The sequence below is a fragment of the Lampetra fluviatilis genome, chromosome 6 (assembly GCF_964198595.1).
Source record: "Lampetra fluviatilis chromosome 6, kcLamFluv1.1, whole genome shotgun sequence".
Taxonomy (NCBI): domain Eukaryota; kingdom Metazoa; phylum Chordata; class Hyperoartia; order Petromyzontiformes; family Petromyzontidae; genus Lampetra; species Lampetra fluviatilis.
Window position 1 is genome coordinate 13,105,453 of NC_136280.1, and position 21,892 is coordinate 13,127,344.

The 21,892-nt window shown below is 52.5% G+C and overlaps 1 protein-coding gene across 3 annotated transcripts in view; it reads right to left on the bottom strand.

The window, feature by feature from the left end:
• The window catches only part of LOC144933162 (polyamine-transporting ATPase 13A3-like), an 82,953-nt gene that overhangs the window by 35,629 nt on the left and 25,432 nt on the right, over positions 1-21,892 (bottom strand). For 2 of the 3 annotated variants that reach the window (XM_078857767.1, XM_078857765.1), the window contains exons 6-19: positions 21,505-21,585; positions 19,620-19,689; positions 17,042-17,176; positions 13,162-13,234; positions 11,711-11,842; positions 10,089-10,265; positions 8,091-8,248; positions 6,677-6,865; positions 6,256-6,317; positions 5,171-5,321; positions 4,576-4,725; positions 2,524-2,541; positions 1,743-1,896; positions 1,224-1,344 (exon numbers count right to left, since the gene is read on the bottom strand). In XM_078857767.1, coding sequence (XP_078713893.1) covers positions 1,224-1,344; positions 1,743-1,896; positions 2,524-2,541; positions 4,576-4,725; positions 5,171-5,321; positions 6,256-6,317; positions 6,677-6,865; positions 8,091-8,248; positions 10,089-10,265; positions 11,711-11,842; positions 13,162-13,234; positions 17,042-17,176; positions 19,620-19,689; positions 21,505-21,585 — 1,671 coding nt within the window. The remainder of the gene's footprint in view (positions 1-1,223; positions 1,345-1,742; positions 1,897-2,523; positions 2,542-4,575; positions 4,726-5,170; positions 5,322-6,255; positions 6,318-6,676; positions 6,866-8,090; positions 8,249-10,088; positions 10,266-11,710; positions 11,843-13,161; positions 13,235-17,041; positions 17,177-19,619; positions 19,690-21,504; positions 21,586-21,892) is intronic. The other variant, XM_078857766.1, reaches the window with a different exon arrangement.

The following is a 21,892-nucleotide window of genomic DNA, read 5'->3' on the forward strand; positions in this document are numbered from 1 at the left end:
TGACGAGACCAGCGAGCCTAAATATCTTTATACACATACGTGAAAAAAGTTACCTGGAGTATGGAAGGCGAGAACATGAAATGAAGGTGTCTACAAACCTTACATTGGTGACATACTGAGATAGTAACAGGCACGCGCTTATTGCCCGCGCTCCATCCAGTTACTGAGGGGTTGCGCAATCAGAGGGGAGGCTGAGCTCGTCGCTGCCTCACCTCTCGTCTCTTCCTGTATTTGCAGCGGAGGTCCGCAAATTTGGCGATTTTGACTATAAAAATGATTGGAATCGTACAGAAATTACATTTATAACACAGATCGGTGGAATAATCTTAATATTTATTTTAATTGATTATACTTTTTTTTTTACTTTTAGTAACAGCTACTTTCATTGGCGTATGCCAGGTGAGGCTCTGGCCTCCCCTGCCTCCCCTGACCGCACGTCCCTGATACACACACATACACACACACACATACACACACACACATACACACACACATACACACACATACATACACACATACACACACACACATACACACACACGGGCATAGGCACGTGCACATGCCGACAAACAATAACAAATACACCAAAAGTAGAGGCTTGACAGACTGTTGGGACAAATGCTGTTAGCGAACAACGCTGAAGACCGACACAGCAGACAAGGCCATATGCGGCCAACATCACGCCTTTGTCTCCCCAGTGGCGATGTTTACACACCGCACCTGGTACTCGTTTAAAACTGAGTTGACGTAGGAGAGGCCCAGGACCGCCGATATTGACGATGATGCCAATGATGTCGATTTTGACGATGATGGCTATGTTGACGATGATGGCGACGTTGATGCCGACGTTGACGATGATACCGATGTTGACGATGTCGATTTTGATGATGCCGAAGATGACGACGATGGCGAAGATGACGACGATGGCAACATTGACGACGATGACGATGTTGATGATTATGATGATGGAAACGTTGACGATAATAGCGACGTTGTCGATGTTGACAATGATGCCGATGTTGACGATGACGGCGATGTTCTCACGATTTTGATGATGCCGAAGATGACGACGATGGCGAAGATGACGACGATGGCAACATTGACGACGATGACGATGTTGACGATTATGATGATGGAAACGTTGACGATAATAGCGATGTTGTCGATGTTGACAATGATGCCGATGTTGACGATGACAGCGACGTTCTCACGGGCTGCGTTACCGGCTCGCCTGCTGCACCCGGTGCCAGTTGAGCTTGTGCGGCAGGGCCCGGTGAGCGAGCGCGATCACGCGGTACCCCTTCCGCGTGTGCTGCTCCAGAACCTCGGCAAAGTCCTTGGGGACTGGGGAGACGCACGGGAAGAGCGGAGTCACCGAGACGGCATCCGGGGAGGGAGAGAGCGGCGGTGCAGCGGTCAGCGCACTGTGCTACGTACACGGCGACCCAAGTACAATTCTCAATCAAGGCCCAAACGTTGCTGACGATTATCTAAACCGGTCCTGGGCCTCCCCTAGGTCGACTCAGCCTCAAATGAGTACCTGATGTATTGTGAAAACATTGCCATTAGGGAGACAAACGCAGCTGGGCGAGGTGCTGGCCACCCACCCCCTCGTGTGCCATGCCGGCCTTCATAGGTGCTCGCTAACAACACTTGCCCCAAATGCCTGTTCGGGCGATGCGAGGGATTTTTGTCTTTGTACGTGTTTGTCCTGTGTATATACGTGCGTGTGCGTGCGCTACCGCTGGCTGGCACGCAGAGCCGCATGATGGTCTCGGGCGCGCCCTTGGTGTACGCGTGCATGCAGCGGGCGCTCAGCGTGCGCGTCACCACGCTCATGCGCTGCAGCTCCGACGAGAACGGGAACTCGCGCACGACGCCGATCTCATAGCCACTCTACTCACCCACGCACACACAGACACGCACACACACACAGATCTCAAAGCCACTCGCACAGACACGCACACACACACTGATCTCAAAGCCACTCGCACAGACACGCACACACACACCAATCTCATAGCCACTCACAAAGACACACACACATACACAGCAAGCCACACAACCACAACGATCTCATACCTGTTTTCCTCGCACACACGTACAGACACGCACTCACACAAAGCTATCTCATAGTCGCTCTACTCACACGCATAGATACGCACACACACACATATAATCTTAATGCCACTACTCACACACACACGCACAAACCGACGCACGCACATCCCCACACAGACACTGATCTCATAGACAATCTGCACACACGCACACCATTCAGATCTCTCACACACAGAATACCTGTCAACACAGATCAACACACACACACAGACCCACACAAACAAGAACAAAGATCCCCCACACATCCTTTAGCGCACTGGTGGGGCAAGTGATTTGCACAGGGAAAAGGTGAATCGTGAGGCAGCAAGAAGGGGCGGGGGGGGCTCGCGGAATTAATTTTGCGAGTGGGGGAGTAGGAAGGACGCCACGGCGCCCGGAGACAACGCCGCATACGTCACTCACCGAGATCTCGTACATTTCCTAAAAACACAACGACAAGGAAGCGTTACCATTAAACTAAACTGAACGTTTTATTTGACCATGTAAGGCCCACTGAGCTATACAACGCTGATATTTTTTTTTTAAAGTGACCTAGCCACAAATGATAGCTCAACAAAGTGGCTGATCATGTCTAGCAGCCAAATGCTCTAAACGCGTGGTGTTGATTCTAAATGTGGAGGGAAAAACCGGTGGACCCGGAGAAAAATCCACTCGACTACGGGGAGAACACGCAAACTCCAAATATACAGACGTCAGGTGTGGGACCGAACCCACGACCTTCTGTACACCAGGCGATGTAGTTAACATCTCGCGTCGCCCATTGCCCTCGTTCCCTCGCTTTGCACGAGGAATCGATCGTTTACCATTCGGTGAAGATTATCTGCAAATGGCCACCACGTGAGGCGAGCGGAACAAACAACAGCGAACGTACGGAAAAAAACCCACCCGAGACGAGACAAACGAAGCACAAAATGAGTGAATGGTGTCGCGAATGTGTTTGTGGAGCACCGTCACTCATGCGAAACTGAGAACACGACACAATCCGTGTGACCTGCATGGCCGTCAGGCAATCGCCGAGCGTTTTTTTTTTTCCCTTTGAGAGGATTACCCGGAGAAAACCCAAACTTGCGAGGGGGCAACACTCGATTCCATACAGATGCAACAGGTGGAGTCTACAATTGCTGATTCGCCTTCTCCTGAAGGGCCAGGGTATGGCACCTCCTCGAAGTCCACGGGAAGGGAGTTTCACAACCATGAACTGAACTAATCAACAATTTTTATTTATTTATTTTTTTCAGGTAAGGCCCACTGAACTGTATAGCTCTTTTTCAGAAGCTCAACGAAGTGGCTCATCATGTGGAAATTTATAGCAGCCAAATACCCTAAACGCATATTTCTAAATCTGGAGGGAAAAGCCAGAGGACCTGGACAAACCACTTGGGACTGTAATTAAGATGGAATTAATTTGTCCACATTTCTTGACGTGGTAGAAATGGTCATAAAATACCGCGGGGTCGCACGTGCCCTGACAAACGGATGTTCATCCACGCTGGGACTGCAATGGTGCATTCAGTTTCATGTGTGTGTGTGTCAAACTATAGGCTAATCTATCTTCTTCTTCTTCTATATATATAAAAGTCAAAAATTGTGTGTGGGATTGTGTGTGGGTTTGTGTGTGGGTATGTGTGGTCACATGATTGGCTCTCCAACGGTGGGGTTCACATAAAAATAAAAAATTAACCCGTAAAAACAAAGTTTTTCACTATAAATCCTTTATATGTGTGGCATCGGTTTTATTTTATTATTCATTTCTGTTTTTCTTCAGTAAGAGTTTCATTTTTATCACATTGGTATTTTAAATAAAATATGCCCCGCGGTAAGCAAGCGCTATTCCTTTTTCACATCCGGCAACTTTTAATAAGTTGAATTAGCGATTTAGTGCTATTTCTGTGCGCTTCCCATACCAACTCACGCACCTCGGCCGGCTGTACAATCTAGGCAAGGCCGGAGGCTCTGCACGGGACTAGGCCTCACCACGCCACTCTGTCAGGTGAGTACTTTTGTGCTACACAGTCGATAAATACTGCTATAGAGTCGGCATGTACTACTGTAGTGTTAGCAGGTACCACCACAGTCGGTATGCACTGCTGTAATCATAGCAGGTACCACCACAGTATGCACTGCTGTAATCATAGCAGGTACCACCACAGTCAGTACGCACTGCTTTTAGATTTTTATGAGTAGTTTTCAAATATTTTTAAGACCCGGGCAATGCCGGGTACTTCCCGCTAGTTCCATATAAAAACCAAACGCTCTCAAACTATAATGAATTATCTTCCCATAACTATACGGCGGTAGTGAGATTGTCTTGCGTGGTTGTCTCGCGAGTGCAACTACCCAAAGCTGGGCGGCCGTGGTGGTGGCTCTGAATGGCTGCAAATGCCTTTACTGTCGTTATGAATCCCGCGTGACTCGTTCGGCCTTCATTCCCACGCGCAGTGAAACGCTACTCACCACGTCAGGATCCGAGTTGGGATTGGCCGAGTCGGCGTCACACGCCGCTTTCTGATTGGTGGCAACGTTGGGGTTGCAGGCCGGCCGCACCACGGTGGGCATGATGGTGTCAAACTTGGCGTTCTCATCCGAGGTGGCCTCCTCCAGCACCTACAGGGAACAAGGACATCCTCACTACCCACTCACCACATCCTCACCTCGCCAAACACCTCCTCATCCTCACCACTTCCTCCTCAAACTTACCACCACCTCCTCACCACCATACACTTCAACAATATCTACATTCTCACCACACACTGCACTAATCACCCACCTCGCTCATCACTCATCTCACTACCGACCTCCTAACCACCCGCCTCAACGCCACACACCATCTCACCACAGATCTCATCACCACCCCCTCTCCTCACCCCTCTCGCTCACCGTCTCCACCACTCGTGAGCGCACACACCGTGCAGGCGTGCACCACTCACGCATTACACACGCACGCACACACACACCACATGCTGTGCATGCGCGCACCACTCACGCACGCACACACACACACCACATGCTGCGCAAGTGTGCACACCACACACATGCGCCACACACGCACCCATCCCGTGGCGTTGAACATGTTGAGGTCGAGTGGGTCCCCGGTGAGCTGCCCCTCGATGCGGGTGAGCGAGTGGCAGGTGGCCATGGCGGCCAGCAGCGGCGTGTGCACCAGCTCGGGGTGCGACACCTCGGTGCACACGGGAGAGAAGCTGCAAAGACAAAGATCCCAGGATAGCCTTTAACAGACTATTGGAGCAAGTGCTATTAGGGAGCACCTATGAAGGCCGGAACGGTACACGAGGGGGTGGGTGGCCAGCACCACGCCCGACCGGATTTGTCTCCCTAGTGGTGATATGGATACTGGTGTTGGCCGTGAGCGGAAATTGAACTCGGGTCGCTGTGTTGGCAGCGCAGTGCGCTAACCAAGACACTACCGCTCCCCAAAAGAGGAGCTGCACACACATTGGCGTACACAACGATCCCCCCTGTAGCCTTAACGGACTGTGGGGGCAAGTGCTAATAGCGAGCGCCTATGAAGGCTGGCGCAGGGCACACGACGGGGTGGTGTGGCCACGTTCACGCCCGGCAACCTTTATCTGCCCCAGTGCCGATGATGAAACACCGCACCAGGTACTCATTTAGGGCCGAGTTGACCCAAGGGGAAGCCCAGGACCGGTTCAAATATCAATCGATGTCAATTGCCAGCGACGTCAGCTGTGGCCGGGAAAGGAACAAAGGTCGCCAAGTTTGTAATTCAATGCAAGAACCACTACACCATACCAACACATACATACACAGTTAAACACACGCACACGTATGCGCGCGTGCACAAACAGTATCACGCACAAAAGCACGCGCACACGTACAAATGCACAGACGCATTTATATATACAATTATACATCATATTTACACACTTCTATATTTACGTACACACACGCGCACACACTGTGTCGGAGCACGTGTGCGCGTGCAGCCCGTTTGTCAATCAACTGCTGGACAAGGGCCTCCTCCCCAAGCGGTGAAGGTCGTGAGGATTATTCGACCAGATGTCACCATACTCATAAGAGAACCTAGTCTCGCCTATTGTTGCTGTGATAGTATTGGCACGTGTGCGTCTGCGTTGTGCGTGCGGTCACACGTACACATTGTTTTCCACCGGGATGACGCCCCACAGATCCAAACCATCCTCCGTCAGGGTTCCCGTCTGTTAAGCACGCAGGGCATAAACACACACGGATGCACGGAGTGAGCACGCGAGCGAGTAAGTGCGCGTGTGAGTGGGTGAGCAAATGAGTGTGCGACCAAATGAGCGAGTGAGAGCGAGTGAGAGCGTCTGTGAGTAAGCGTGCCAGCGAGTGAACGTGAGCGAGTGGGTGAGTGGGGGAGCGTGTGAGCGAGCGAGTCTGTGAGTGAGTGATCGTGCAAGCGAATGAGTGTGTGAGCATGTGAGCGAGCGAGTAAATGAGCGGTGAGTGAGTGGGCGATCGATCGAGCAGCAAAGCAAGCGAGTGCGAATCACGATGGCCGCGCCCGCGCAAGACCCCTCCCCCCACCCTCTCCCACCTTGTCGAAGCAGACGAGGTGCGTGTGCCCCGACACCTGGATGAGGTTGGGGCTCAGGCAGAAGATCCCCGCGCGCTTCAGCCGCTGCTGCGCGTAAACCACGCCCGCCGTGAGCGCGGCAGGCAGCGCCGGCGGCACCGTGATGGTGATGATGTCCAGCGCCTCCACCACAATCTTCGACGCCTTCTCCTGTGGGCGCGTGACGCCAGGAGGGCATGGACACACGGGGGGCGCATGGGGACACAAGGTGAGACGTGGCGATGCGTGACGAGGGGGGGGGGGGTCACAGGGATACAACGGGAGACACGGGGAGATAAGGAAACACATGGGGAGACACGGAGAGACACAGCGACGTACAGGGGAGACATAAGAGACACGAGGATACGAAGTAAAAAAATGTGGATGCAGGAGAAAGACACCGGGTCGCAACGGGAGACACGGGGAGTGAAGGAAATGCACGAGAAGCCACATGGACGTCCAGGGACACACGGGGACACACAAGGGAAGGCGTGAGGACACGTATAGCGGAAGGGGTGCTCATGAAACGTGTAGAGAAACGTGCACAGATGGTACCCGAGTTGGAAACAAGCTAAACACTGGGCAAAGAAGCCTACAAGCTCGCAGAGGACACATAGCAGAGCGAGGACATTCGAGTGATAAGATGGTGAGCCTCCCGTGCGCTGTGCGAGTTGTGTGTACAAGCGTGCTCTACGTGTGAGTTGTGTGTACAAGGTTTGTGCGCGCAAGCTGTGGTGTGTTGGTGTGTTGGTGTCTGTGTGTTGGGGAGCGGTAGTGGTAGCGGTTAGCGCACTGCGCTATGAACCCGGCGACACGAGTTCGATTCCCGCTCATGGCCAACACCAGTGACGATTATCTGAACCGGTCCCGGGCCTCCCCGAGGTCGACTCAGCCTCAAATGAGTACCTGGTGCGGTGTGTAAACATTTCCATTCCGGCCTTCATAGGTGCTCGCTAACAGCACTTGCCCCTACAGTCTGTTAAGGCTATATGGGGGATCTTTGTGTGTTGATTGTGGGGAGTGGTAGTGCAGTAGACTAGTGCGCTGTGCTATGAACCCGGAGTTCAATTCGCACTCACGGCCCACGCCAGTGAAATTATCCGAACCAAACATCGCTGACGAATATCTAAACTGGTCCTGGTCTTCCCCGAGGTCGACTCGGCCTCAAATGAGTGGCTAGTGTGGTGTGTAAACATCGGCACTGTGGATACATAGGCGGTCGGGCGTGGTGCTGGCCATCCACCCCTTCATTTCTTTAGAAGTACTTTTTACGTTGAGCTTGTTATCCTTTCCCCGCACGGTTGGCCACATACGTACATACCTTGCTGGCCTTCATAGGTGCTCGCTAACAGCTGTGTGCGTGTGGAACCTGTGCGTGCGTGCGTGCAAGCCGTACCCCCTTGAGCGTGGAGGAGATGACCGTGTAGATGAAGCCAACGAGCGCCACGGCGACCAGGAAGAGCAGGAAGCGGAACGCGTCGCGGTAGAGGCGCACGTTGGTCGGCTTCGGGTAGAGGATGGAGCGCACCAGCTGCCCCTTGGCCGTGCCGAACCCTGCACGCGTGGTACACACATCCCCCCCCTTTAACACACCGTCGGGGACAGTGCTGCTAGCGAGCACCTATTAAGGCCGGCACGGCCGCAGGAGGTGGGGTTGACAGCAGCAAGCCCCTGTTGCAGAGGTCGCAAACGGGTTTTGATTCCTTACCCGTACCCGGCCGCACCAGGGTCGCAAACGGGTACCCGTACCCTACCCGATACCCGGCTACCCGTACCCGGCCGGGTATCGTGTAGGGTACGGGTACGGGTACCCGATTGCGACCTCTGGGATGAAGCCATGTTGCAGGCGCGGGTGGGTTGATTCTAGGAACTTGAATTGTGAGAAGAGACAAGACGTTGGGAAATGAGTGACAAATGGTTCCTCACCAGTGACTCACGGCCTACCCATACCCGTACCCGGCCGCACCAGGGTCGCAAACGGGTACCCGTACCCGTACCCGGCCGGGTACGGGTAGCTGGGTATCGGGTAGGATACGGGTATCGGGTACCCGATTGCGACCTCTGCCCTGTTGTTGCCTTTGTCTCCCCAGTGCTAACCACTACACTTCTGCTCCCCACGTGTACACATGCATATGCGGGCACACTCACCTATGTAGTCACATGCGCACACGAAACAGCATTAACACACGAGGTGGTGGTGACATCGTGACAGCTCTTGTGTCAGACGAGGTGCATTTCTCTCTGGCCATGAAAAGTGTCTAAGACGTACTGGCAAGTCCAGGAAAGGCCCACACAAGCGTGCACGTGTGTACACAGACGCACGCGCTTAAAGAAGAGCATTAACACGCAAATACGTACACGCAAAAGATAAAGATCCTCACGTAACCAACACTGTTCAGGCATGTGCTGTGAGTGAGCACCTATGAAGGCTGGCATTGGGCATGAGAGGGAGGAATGGCCATCACCAGACTAAACTGCTTTGGTCTCCCCCAGTGCTGATGTTTACATACTGCAGCGAGTACTCATTTTATGCCGAGTTAACCTAGGAGAGGCCCAGGACCGTGATGTCACTTACCTGTGATGTTAGCTACGGCTGAGAATCAAACCACTCCCCACAACCTCTCCCACACACACAAACACAGGTACTAGCGGATACTGGGACCAAGGTAATGGTAGAGGGCGGTAGCGGGAGAGGGTGATGGTGGTAGCAGCAGACAGCAGTAGCGGTAGGAGCGGTAGCGGTAGGGGCGGCAGCGGTAGATACGGTCGCAGTAGCGGTAGAGGGCGGTAGCGGTAGAGGGCGGTAGCGGTAGAAGCGGCAGGAGCGGTTGCGGTAGAGGGCGGTAGTAGTATGAGCGGTAGAAGCGGTAGCAGTAGAGGGCGGTAGCGGCAGGAGCGGTTGCGGTAGAGGGAGTTAGCGGTGTAAGGGAGGTAGCAACAAAGGTGGTTGAGGCGATAGCGGTAGAGGGAGCGGTAGAAGGAGGCAGGGGTAGAGGTAGCGGTAGAGGCCGGTAGCGGTAGAAGCGGTAGTGGTAGAGGGCGGTAGTGGTAGGGGCGGTAGCGGTAGAAGCGGTAGTGGTAGGGGCGGTAGCAGAGGTCGCAACCGGGTACCCGATACCCGTACCCTACCCGATACCCGGCTACCCGTACCCGGCCGGGTACGGGTACCCATTTGCGACCCTGGTGCGGCTGGGTACGGATACGGGTAAGGAATCAAAACCCGTTTGCGACCTCTGGGCGGTAGTGGTAGGGGCGGTAGCGGAGCGGTCGAGGGAGGTAGTGGTAGGGGCGGTAGGGGCGGTAGTGGTAGATCCGGTCGCAGTAGTAGTAGAGGGTGGTAGCGGTAGAGGCGGTAGTGGCGGGGTAATGGCAGTGTCGTGTGTCTGTCTCGTGCCTGTGCGTACGACGACGACCCGCACGCTCTCCCCGCTGTAGAAGCGCGTCTGCACCACGTGCGTGCCGCAGAAGACCACGTGCCGCTTGTGCGCTTCCGCGTCGAAGAACTCGTCCTGCCCCGTCGCGTCACTCGCCGGGCGCGGCAAGCTCGTCTTGGTGACGGGGACGCTCTCGCCTGCCAGCGGAGACGACCACGGTGGTTGTGATCAAGGTAATGATGGTGGTGGTGGTTGTGATGATGATGGTGGTAGTGGTTGTGATGATGATGGTGGTGGTAGTGATTGTGATGATGGTGGTAGTGGTTGTGATCATGATGGCGGTGGTTGTGATGGTGGTTGTGATGATGGTGGTGGTGGTTGTGATGGTGGTGGTAGTGGTTGTGATGATGATGATGATAAAGAAGCACAAAGACACCGAGTCAGAACGTAAAAGATGCCTGAGCTTAACAACTTGAAGCTAACTAGGTCTCACTATTCATGAACAGAATAAGAACCATAGCTCGTTGCTGGTGCACTCGCTGCCCCTGGGGTTCTTTGGTGGTGCTGGGCGCCTGTTCCTTAGTTCCAAGCTGCGCCACAGCGCTGTTCTCACTCCCTCCCATCTCCTGTGCTTCCCTGCCCCGCATCCCATGTCGATCGCCCTTCACGAAGTCGCGTCATTTGGACGCTACTTATATACAAGCTACTTTTGTTCGTAAGAGCCATGATGAGAGCACTGAACCAGCGCCATTGAGAGGCTAGGATCAAGCCCTCGGTTTGGATGTCTCACAGTGGGGTTCATGACGGTCTTGCGATTAAAATTGAGCCCACACCGCTGAGATTCTGAGCGCGAATCCGAGTTGACACCGAGGTTCTCAAGCGCAGCGAGCTGACGAGCCTCGCTTTGAAACAGGGTGGTGAAGATGAGACACGGGCATGGTTATAAGAGTTACCGTGAGTCCCTGGAAAGAGCCCAGAGAAGTGAGAAGGAAGCAGCTGTGAGACTGAATGGATTCCTGATAGACTGACTCACTGGCTTATTGTCGACTGATCCAGTGACTGACAAACTGGTTGAGTGATTGACAGATATCCTGACTTTTATTATTGACAATATTACTGATAGAGCTAGAGACCCACTGATTATCTTACTGACTCGCTCACTCACTGGCTTATTGTCGACTGATCCAGTGACTGACTAACTGGTTGAGTGATTGACAGATATCCAGACTTATTTATTGACAATATTACTGATAGAGCTAGAGACCCACTGATTATCTTATGGACTGGCTCACTCACTCATTGGCTGCCTCATTACCGACTGATCCATTGACTGACTAACTGGTTGAGTGATTGACAGATACCCTGACTTATTTATTGAGCGAGAGAGCAAATTATTATATAACTGCACATACTGAACAGCTCACTCACTAAGTCACTAGCTAAGGTGAATGACTGTCTTTATTTACGGACTGGCTGATCGTTTACTGACAAACCGACCTGAATGATTGCCAAGCCATGTGAATGAATAACTGAGTGACTAAACGATCGGCTGACTGATTGGGGGACTGCGTGAGCACGTAAGCGAGAGAGTGATTGAGCAAGTGAGCGAGCAAGTAAGTGAGCGAGCGACTCGCTAGCTGACCTGTGAGCATGCTCTCGTTAACGATGCAGCTTCCGCTAATGAGAGCTCCGTCGCATGGCATGATGGTCCCACCGGGCGGGATCACCATCACATCTCCCGGAACCAACTCCGTGGACAGGATCGACTCCGGGTCTGGGTGAAGTGAGGACAGAGAGATGAGCGCACACACACACGGACGTACACAGATACTAATACACACTCGCACTCGAGACACAGATACATGGAGAGACATAAGCACACTGAGACGCACAGATACAGAGACAATCATAGAATTACAAACAGAGAGACACAGATGCACATTTGAGACACATACACACTTACATACCGGGGGCAAAAAAAAACTAAGTTTCCCCTATAGCCTTTATTAGACTGTTGGAGCAAGTGCTGTTAGCAAGCTCCTAATAATTTAGTTGTTTAATTAATTCACTAATTCATCCAGGAGAGCCACACGGAGTCGTACGACTCTTTTTCAGGAAGCTCCTGCTGCCGCTGCTACATTGGGTATTTATCTTAAGAAGGTTTCAGCCCAGTAATGACAAGCTGTGTTTATTATACACGTGGGAGGAAACCGAGCACTGGGAGAAAACCCGCTCCTCACGCGCGGGGGGTAAACAAAGCTCTATCCCCGTAAAGTGTCTCCCCCATCTCTCGTGTCTTGCCACACTGTCCCATCCCATCCCTCTCTGGTCTCAAGTCTCTACCGTCCCTCTCCGTGTGCCTCCCTCGTCCTGCGCCCAGTCTCGCTTTCAATCCTTTTCCCTTCTCGCTACCCGTCACTGGAACCAACTCCCACTGCACGTAAAACAATCATCTTCACAATAACCCGTTTCTGATCCTTCCTTAAAACAAACCCTCATCTCTTCTCCCCGAGCCCATCCTACTGCTACTCCCTGCCCCGTTCACAGCTACGACCAGGCATACTCCAACCCCTATCACTACCCTTAACCCTACCCCAACCCCTTCTTACCAACTTCCACCTGTCCTCCTGTCACCATAACTACAACACCACTTTCATTAATAATCCCACTCTTTATTTGAATCACTTTCATCTAATGTACAATTTTAAAGCGCCTTGGACCAAGGCACTATACAATCATATATACAATAAGTATAAGCAGTGCCATTCATGCAAACTGCATTTCACAACACGGCACAATCCGTCACACACGGAGGAGCGCGAGTCTTTTTTTTACGTGTGGGAGGAGTACCCGGAGAAACCCCACACATGCGAGGGTACAACACTTGATTCCATACCGATACAACAGGTATAGTCTGCATTTAATGAACCGCCTTATCATGGCGAGCCAGGCTATAGTACCTCCTGGACGCCCGCAGGAAAGGAGTTTCACAATATTTGTGCGGTGATCCACCAACCGTCACTGCCTCCAGAGTGCTGGACTATGGGCCACGTGCAGAGCCAACACCACAGCAACACACACGGGGATGCTTACCTTTCCCTGGGCGGCAGACGACCACCCCGACCACGTTGTGAGCTTCGACCATGTCATGGAGCATCAAGTATTGCTGCTCACACACACACACACACAAAGACCCTCCGTATAGCCTTAACAGACTGTTGGGGCGAGTGCTGTTAGCGAGGAATCATTGTAGGCCGACACGGCGTACGATGGGGTGGTTGGCCAACACCACGCCCGGCCGCCTTCGTCTCCCTAGTGGCGATGTTTACACATCGCACCAAGAAACTCGTTTGAGGCTGAATCAACCTAGAGGAGGCCCAGGACCGGCTCAGATAATTCTTACTGGTGTTGGCTGTGAGCGGGAATCGAACTCGGGTCGCCGGGTTCGTAGCGCAGTGTGCTAACCACTACACACTACCACTCCTCACACACACACATTACACATACATACACATAGGCATATAGCGAGCACCTATTGAGGGTGGCCAGCATCACGTCCAACGACCTTTGCCTCAATCCAGTACGGTACTGATGTTGTTTACACACCGCACTAGGTACTCATTTAAGGCTGAGTCGACTTCAGGGAAGCCTAGGACCGGTTCAGATACTCGGTGGTGGTGGCTGTGCAAGTGGCCTGTAACCCAGCACTGTGGCGGCAAGGGTTGGTGGACCGCATAAATGCTGCGATACTCTCTTCCCGAGTGCATTGAGCTTGCTATTTTGCTATACCCTGGTTTATCAGACAGCAGGATAGCAAAGTGTGCACTAATATGAAATGTGCCTTCTGTATTGGATACAATGTTGCAACCCCCTTGCGTGGGTTTTCTCCAGGCGTTCCAGTTGCCTATCGTGTGTGTGTATAAACACTCAATAATTAGCTGAAAACATCTTAAAATGTAGAGGACTGCAGAGCCTGGGCAATTGTTGCATTCGGTTCATGGCCTCTCTGCCTTCCAGCTCATCCGTAGCTCCTCGGCGGTTGTGGGATGCAATTTTCATGAACGACACTCAATAAAACTAAACAATATTCTCATCCCTTCTAGCCATGCACAAGCCCACTGACTTTTCTTAAGTTTGAATCACATCGTCAACCTGCGCACAGCTCTCTAAAATGCTCAAACGAATGTTAGAAAGCATGACAGAATTCCATGCATATTGCACGGTTTTGTCTTTCGTGTGTCGACTTAAAACGGATGTTTTTAGGGGGGGGGGGGGTCTCGTAGTTTTCGTGACAGCACGAGACTGACACATGGCGGTCATATTTTCCAGGCACGACAGCTAATTAACCCTTTGGGCTCCTTTAAAATACAATGCAATTAGAAAAAAATATAACCAACGCCCTGCTACGTTCTGCTGGCTTACGGCCGCTCAGACTGGTCAGCGCTGGCTGCCACTGACGCAAAACTGATAACGGAGGAGAGAGAAAAAATGTGCTTGCTTCGGGACAAACGGCGAACTTTGGAGCCGAGATCTCTCCATCAGCTGTTCTCTCTCCCTCTCAGCAACAACAGCAGCAATAAGTGGGCTGTGTCAAGGTCTGGGGGCAGCTCCGCTCAATGGCGAGCCACTTCAAAGTTAAGGGTTCAAGTCCTGCTAAAGTTGCTTTGCTATTAATAGTCATCTATGGTGGAATTACCTCCCCACCCCCTCTCCCCACACATCCCACATCCGACAACCTTTCTTCCCTCTCCAATCCCATCCAATGGATTGCTGCGATTTCAGGGTGGTGATGCGATTACTTTTTTGTCTTGGTTGTACTGCCTCGCTTGTCCTGTGTCATATCTGTACTGACAGGTCTGCAGCATCTTGTTTGCTCGGTCTGTTCTGTATAAATTCTAGATTTGAAGTTTTCGTGACTGCAAGGATCCATACTTTTGTTGTTTTCGGTAAAGTCACGTAGGTGAAAAATAAAGTAAATTAAAATGAAAACAACTCAATTAAATCACGACGTTTCGGAAGCAACACAAGCCTCCGTCTTCAGGTGGAACCGCTTGTGTTTCTTCCGAAACTTCGTGATTTAATTTAGTTGTTTTCATTTTTATTTATTTTATTTTTTACCTACATGACTCTTCTGTATTGTCCATCCTTTTTTATACTTTCTGCCTCACTCTGCCACGTCTGTGCTGTCTCACCTGTACCGTCTGTCCCTCTACACCGCCTTGTGTCTCACCTGTACCGTCTGTCCCTCTACACCGCCTTGTGCGTCTCTCACCTGTATCGTCTGTATCGTCTGTGCTTTAAAAGCTACCTTGTGTGTCTCACCTGGGCCGTCTGTCCCTACTACACTGCATTATGCGTTTCTGCTGTACTGTCTGCATCATTCTGTCTTGTTTATTCTGCTCATTAGTTCCGACCGTTAGCTTGGGGGCAGTTGACACGGCCCAGCAGTGGAGCATTTGCACACTTTTAGCAGAGGTCCACGGTTCAAATCCAACAGGCCGCCCTGGTGATTACTGCGGTGTGTATTACGACTAGAAATACTACTGCTACTACTGTGCCCCATTTGTTTCACATTGGACTTTAAAGATCCCCTGGCATTATTTTAAGCGAGCAGGGTAGTGGGTGCCCGGTGTCACGGTCCAAAATTGCCAAACTTTAAAATGCACTCGCAAAACTACTCAATTGGGATGACACACAGCAGCAATCTTCGCCCCTTGCCGACAGAATCATGCCCACTTGTAGGTGCCGAGCCGACTTCTGCCCTTCGATTGTGTCGAGATGAGATGCGAGTTACTTATCGCGCGCACAAAGCGCTCCGAGACGACCCGGCGTGAAACACAAATCAATTTTATTGTGAACAGCAGCAGCAGTGGAGAAAAAGTGCAGTGGTCCTCATTGCACGTTTGTAAAGTTTCCACTCACTTCAAAGAATGGATTGGAAAAATCCAGACAATGATATTATAGCGGTCGGAAGAGACACCGTGGCACAGTTTTTCAAATGTTATGGTACAACACCCATTGTTATTAATAATTAACAAGTTATGCTTTTGCCCGTGAAATAGGTCATGAAAAATACAGTCGAAATTAATTATTAAGCAAACGGACGCACGACGAACACCCACTGTGTGCTCATTCTTACCCATGCACCTTGCAGACATAAACAAAGACAAAGATTCCCCCCCGTGTAGCCTTAACAAACTTTTGGAGCAAGTGCTGTTAGTGAGCACCTATGAAGGCCGGCATGGCACGCAAAGTGGTGGGTGGCCAGTGCCACGCCCGGCCGCCTTTGTCTCCCTAGTGGCAATGTTTACACAGGTACTGAGGCTGAGTCAACCTAGGGGAGGCCCAGGACCGGTTCAGATAATCGTCACTGGTGTTGGCCGCGAGCGGGAATCGAACTCGGGTCGCCGGGTTCGCAGCGCAGCTCGCTAACACCGCTACACTATCCCCCTACCCCAGACATAAACATGCGCTATGCCCCCCCCATTTTAGGCTCGCAGAGTGTTCAGGGCATCTGCGGTCAACGAGCACCCTTTGAGGACAGCACGGGGCAAACAAATAATGGGACGGTGGCGACACCGGCTTGACATGTGCCCAGCCGCCTCGCCCCCAAAGCAACTCACCAGAGATGGGGCATCCCCAGAGATGGTGCTTCCCCATCTCTCTCAAAGGTCTCTCCGTCTCCCTCCATATATCTCCGTGTCTTTCTCCCTATATCTACGTCTCCTTCCTCCCTGTCAATCTCGCCGTCTTTCTCTCTTTTCGTGTGTGTGTGCTTCTCTCTGTGTCAGTGTATCTCCCCGTATCTCTTTCTGATTCTCTGCACCTCTCTCTCAATCGCTCTCTCTCCCTCTCTGTTTCCCCGTCTCTTCCATATCTTACTTCTCTCTCTCTTCGGCTTTGTATGTACGGTTTAGGGAGGGGGGGGGGGGCGGGGGAGTGAGGAGTTGAGATAGGGGAGGGGGTTGCTCACCTTTCGGATGGAGTACAGCGAGGTGCCGATGGAGATAAAGGACATGATAACAATGGCCGAGGCGTAATAGTAGTACTCGTCCGACATCCACAGCGCCACGCTGAACGCCTGGAAGATGTAGAACGGGTTCAGCACCTGTACAGGGACACGCGGGGGGAGCACGCGGGCACACACAGGGGGGGGACATGGTAGGGATACGAGGGGCATACGAGGGGGGCATGGGGGGAACACACAGAGGCATCAAGGGAGGAACACGAGGACAACGCAGGGAGAATAGACAGAACACGGGGACACACAGGGGCACAGTGACACACGGGGTCACATGGGGACAAATGAACACACACAACACACAAGAGAAGGAATGGGAAGAGAGAGTGACAAATCGGCACACACAGAAAGGAGAACACAGGTAGTGGGGGGACAAAGATACAAAGAGGATACAGGACGGATGAAGCGTGTGAATAACACATCACATTCATTCATGTACATTATAAAACAAAGCACTTAAAAAAAAACAAGTCAAAAGTCACTTAGCCTGACATTGCTTTCATATGTTTCGATGTGGATAGAAACCTACGACCAAATTACCCAGAATTCACCCGATCTGGTCTCGTCTCAGAAGCTGAGCAGGCTTTAGCCTGGACGGTGCTTGGGCGTGCGGCCACCAGTCACTAAATGGGCGAGGTGGGCTGCATTCTGGGCTACTTTGTCATCGGAGGGCAGCTGCAGAAAAATCCACCTTTGTGCATTTGCCAAATTCAAACTTACACCGCAAATGAGTACATTGCAATTACACGCAGAAATAATTACCCGCTACTGGCAGACTAACGCCCGTTCTCAGGACAGGTGCCGAGTCGCATTTTGCTCACAGGGACAACTGCCACTGGGGGTGCCCTCCTTTCAATGTGTGCAGGGATGAGACGTAATGCAAGTCGTGGCGAGACTTTGTCCGGCCTATGTGGAAATGCCACCTCAAAAGACATTTAATGTTGCCATCATTGCCACGCGGTGGAACGGGTTGCAGAGGTGATGGGCGAGATGCATGCACGTCTGGAGATTTCACACGAGCCTAAACTCTTGACTAAACGATGTTCATTTTACCAGGTAAGGCTATACAGATATTTTACTGGTAGGAACCTCCTGGTTACACCAGCCCACAGGAGATAATTGTGTCCGTCCGTCGTGCATCCAAAAATGGGAGGGGTGGGGCTGGGTGGAGAGGGGAGGGTGGGGAGGGGCTGGGTGGGGAGGGTGGGGAGGGGCTGGGTGGGGAGGGACTGGGTGGGGAGGGACTGGGTGGGGAGGGTGGGGCTGGGTGGGGGGTGGGACGGGTTGGGGCTGGTCACCTCGTGGTGCCCTTATAAAACTCAACGTTTAACCTGCTCACGCCGGCTTGTGCCCGCCCTCAAAGTCGGCCATGTTTACTGAATACACCACGCCGCCGTTGACCCTGGCCATTGACCGAGCAACCCAACGTTCCTACCAGCTCCTTCCGCAGGAATGTGTTTTCTAGAAGCGACCTGGTCACAAATGATAGCTCAACCAAGTGGCTCTTCACGTGTAAATATATCAGAGCCAAAAACTCTGAACACACGTTGTTTATAAATGTTTGAGGGAAAAAGAGGAGGACCCGGAGAAAAATCCACGCGACCACGGGGAGAACACGCAAACTCTAAATATACGGGCGTCAAGGTCGGGATCGAACCCATGACCCTCCTGTATACCGGGAGAGGTAGTTAACATCTCTCGCCACCGGGACACCCAAGACCAGGAGCCTCTTCTCCCATGTACTCACGTGCACCACGAGGGAGCGAACATCAAACCCGGAACACAACAGCGCAGCAATTAACACAACAGTCTGTGCCAAACGAGGTACCAACGATGTAGCAGCTTACACATAACCCCTCTTCGCAGCTTTTCCACGCAGCAAGGCGTCAACACAACAGCCTCTTCACATACCGAGTTATTTGTTGTCATCCCCAAGCCCAGTCTCATTTCGTACGAGGTAGGCGAAGGGGTGCACGTAGGGCAGGAGAGGGACGTTTCTCCTTGCGTCCCGAGGACGAGCAGGAGTTCCAGTGGCCGTCTTCCCGACAAGAGGTGAGGGGCCCTTAAGAGTCGTCTCATGGCGCAGAGAAACATCCCTAGCCTGCCCATGCAGCCTGCACAGCACCCACATCTTACAGAACGGAGACGGGGCTTGTGGCTGACAATTGGTATCACCGTACGAGGCGATGCTATGCTCGACTTACACCGAGAAGGCCTGCTGCTGTGCCTGCTGCTGTGCCTGCTGCTGTGCCTGTGCCTGCTCCTACTGCTGCTGCTGCTACTGCTACTGTGCTTGCTGCTGCTACTGCTGCTACTGCGCTGCTGCTGCTGCTATTGCGCCTGCTGCTGCTGCTCCTGCGCCTACTGCTGCGACTGCTACAGCTGCTACTGCGCCTGCTGCTGCTTCTGCGCCTGCTCCGCCTGCTGCGCCTGCTCCTGCGCCTGCTGCTGCTGCGCCTGCTGCTGCGCCTGCTGCTGCGCCTGCTGCTGCTGCTGTGCCTGCTGCTGCCGTAGCCCATTGGCCGCGCACCTCTTTGAAGAGCAGCTTGAGGTGAGACGGCACCTTGACGGCGATCTGGTTCTCCTCGTAAAACGTGCGCCTGCACGCACACGAGCACGCGCACACACACGAGCACACGCACACACACACACGCACACGAGCACGCGCACACACAGACACGATAGCAATTAACGACGATTTTGCACGCTCCATTGCTATAGAGCAGTGGTTCTTAACCTAGGGTGCACGCGCCCCCTGGGAGTGCGAGATGCCCTTGATGGGGGGTGCGAGACATGGCCAGATTTTTTTTAGAATGTAAATTATCGAAAGACAAATTAAGCATGGGCACGTAAGTACAACTACTTTGTTTCACCAAACCTATGTCTTGTTTAACATTCAATTTTTTTTTTACGATTGAGAACCAAACGGGTGCAAGGCTGCAGCAAAGGTGAAGAACCACTGCTCTAGAGCAAAGCTTTCGCCAAGGAGGGTAGTTGCACCGTAGGGGGCGAGCAATCTAGCTACGTGGAATCTCAACCGAGGCATTTTTTTTATTTGACCAAAATTTGGACCGTTTCGAATTGCGGCAGGAGATCTTCGTCGTCGAATGTGAAGCAGACAGCGAAAATTTGATGCTTCTTACACCCACATCATTGACGTGCCGCAATAGCAAGATGATAACTTCCTCGACTGGTACGAGGGAGATCGTAGCTTCCATGCCGACCGTGACGCCCGAACATTGGAGTTTTCAAGTTCCCCACCCATGGTCGTGTGGATTCTTCTCCGGATCCTCCAGTTTTTCCCTCCATATTTCGAATCAACATGCGTTTAGAGTATTTGGTTGCTATACATTTACACGTGATAAGCCACTTCATTGGGGTATCATTTGTGGCCAGGTCGCTTCTGTGAAAGAGCTATGCAGTTCAGTTGGCCTTACCTCGTAAAAGATGTAAAGTTTAGTGTGCTTGTGACGGACTGTGCTTGTGAGTGTGCGCGCTTGTGAGCGAACTGGTGGCGTCGTGGTTGGAACAAACTTCGCGAGGAAACTGGCGTCCCGAGTTCACTTCCCGCTCACAAACAAAAACGGTGGCGAATATCTGCACCGGTCCTGGGCCTCCCCGAGGTCGACTAGGCCTTAAATAAGTGCCTGGTGCGATGTGTGTGTGTGTGTACCATCAGCGCTGGGGAGACAAAGCTTGCTGGGTGTGGTGCTGGTCACCCACCCCTCGTGCACTGTGCCGGCCTTCAAAGCTGCTCATTACCAGCACCAATAATCTGTTAAAGGCTATATGGGGGAACTTTATATTTGTCTTATGTGAGCATATACATGTGGGCTCTTTGTGCCACAGCCTATGTTCACCGCCGTTTCCCCTTATACAAAAACATCATGGTGCAGGATTAGGGAAACCGATCTGAAAAGTGTCAGTAAACGCATTTGGTATGGCGTGCCATTGCATATCAGCCTATCCCCACCCACTGTGTACGAGTGTGTGCGTAGATGTGCGTGTACCGTGCCGTCCTTCATAAGTGCTCGCTAACAGCACTTTCCCCAACAGGCAGTTCAGGCTACACGGGGGGGGGGGGGGGTCTCTTGGTGTGTGGGGAGCGGTAGTGTAGTGGTTAGCGTGCAGCGCTACAAACCTGGCGGCCCGAGTTCGATTCCCGCTCACGGCGAACACCAGTGATGACGATCTGAATCAGTCCTGGGCCTCCCCTAGGTCGACTCAGCCTCAAATGAGTACCTGGTACGGTGTGTAAACATCGCCACTCGGGAGACAAATGGCAGCCGACCGTGGTGCTGGCCACCCACCCCCTCGTTTGCCGTTGCCGGCCTCGCTAACAGCACCTGCCTCAACAGTATATGAAGGCTACATGGGAGATCTTTGTCTTAGTGTGTGTGTGCCGGCGTACGTACAGGTACTGCTGCGCTTCCTCATGGAGGCCGTGCGAGCGGGTCGAGTAAAACGCCGCCAGAGGAACCGCCTCCTCCAGACCCCTGGCAGAGGCGACGAGGACGACAACAAAACACTCGGTGTGGGGGAGAGAGGGCGGCCGAGGACGACAACGAAACACTCGGTGTGGGGGAGAGAGGGCGGCCGAGGACGACAACAAAACACTCGGTGTGGGGGAGAGAGGGCGACGAGGACGACAACAAAACACTCGGTGGGGGGGAGAGAGGGCGGCCGAGGACGACAACAAAACACTCGGTGGGGGGGAGAGAGGGCGGCCGAGGACGACAACAAAACACTCGGTGGGGGGGAGAGAGGGCGACGAGGACGACAACAAAACACTCGGTGGGGGGG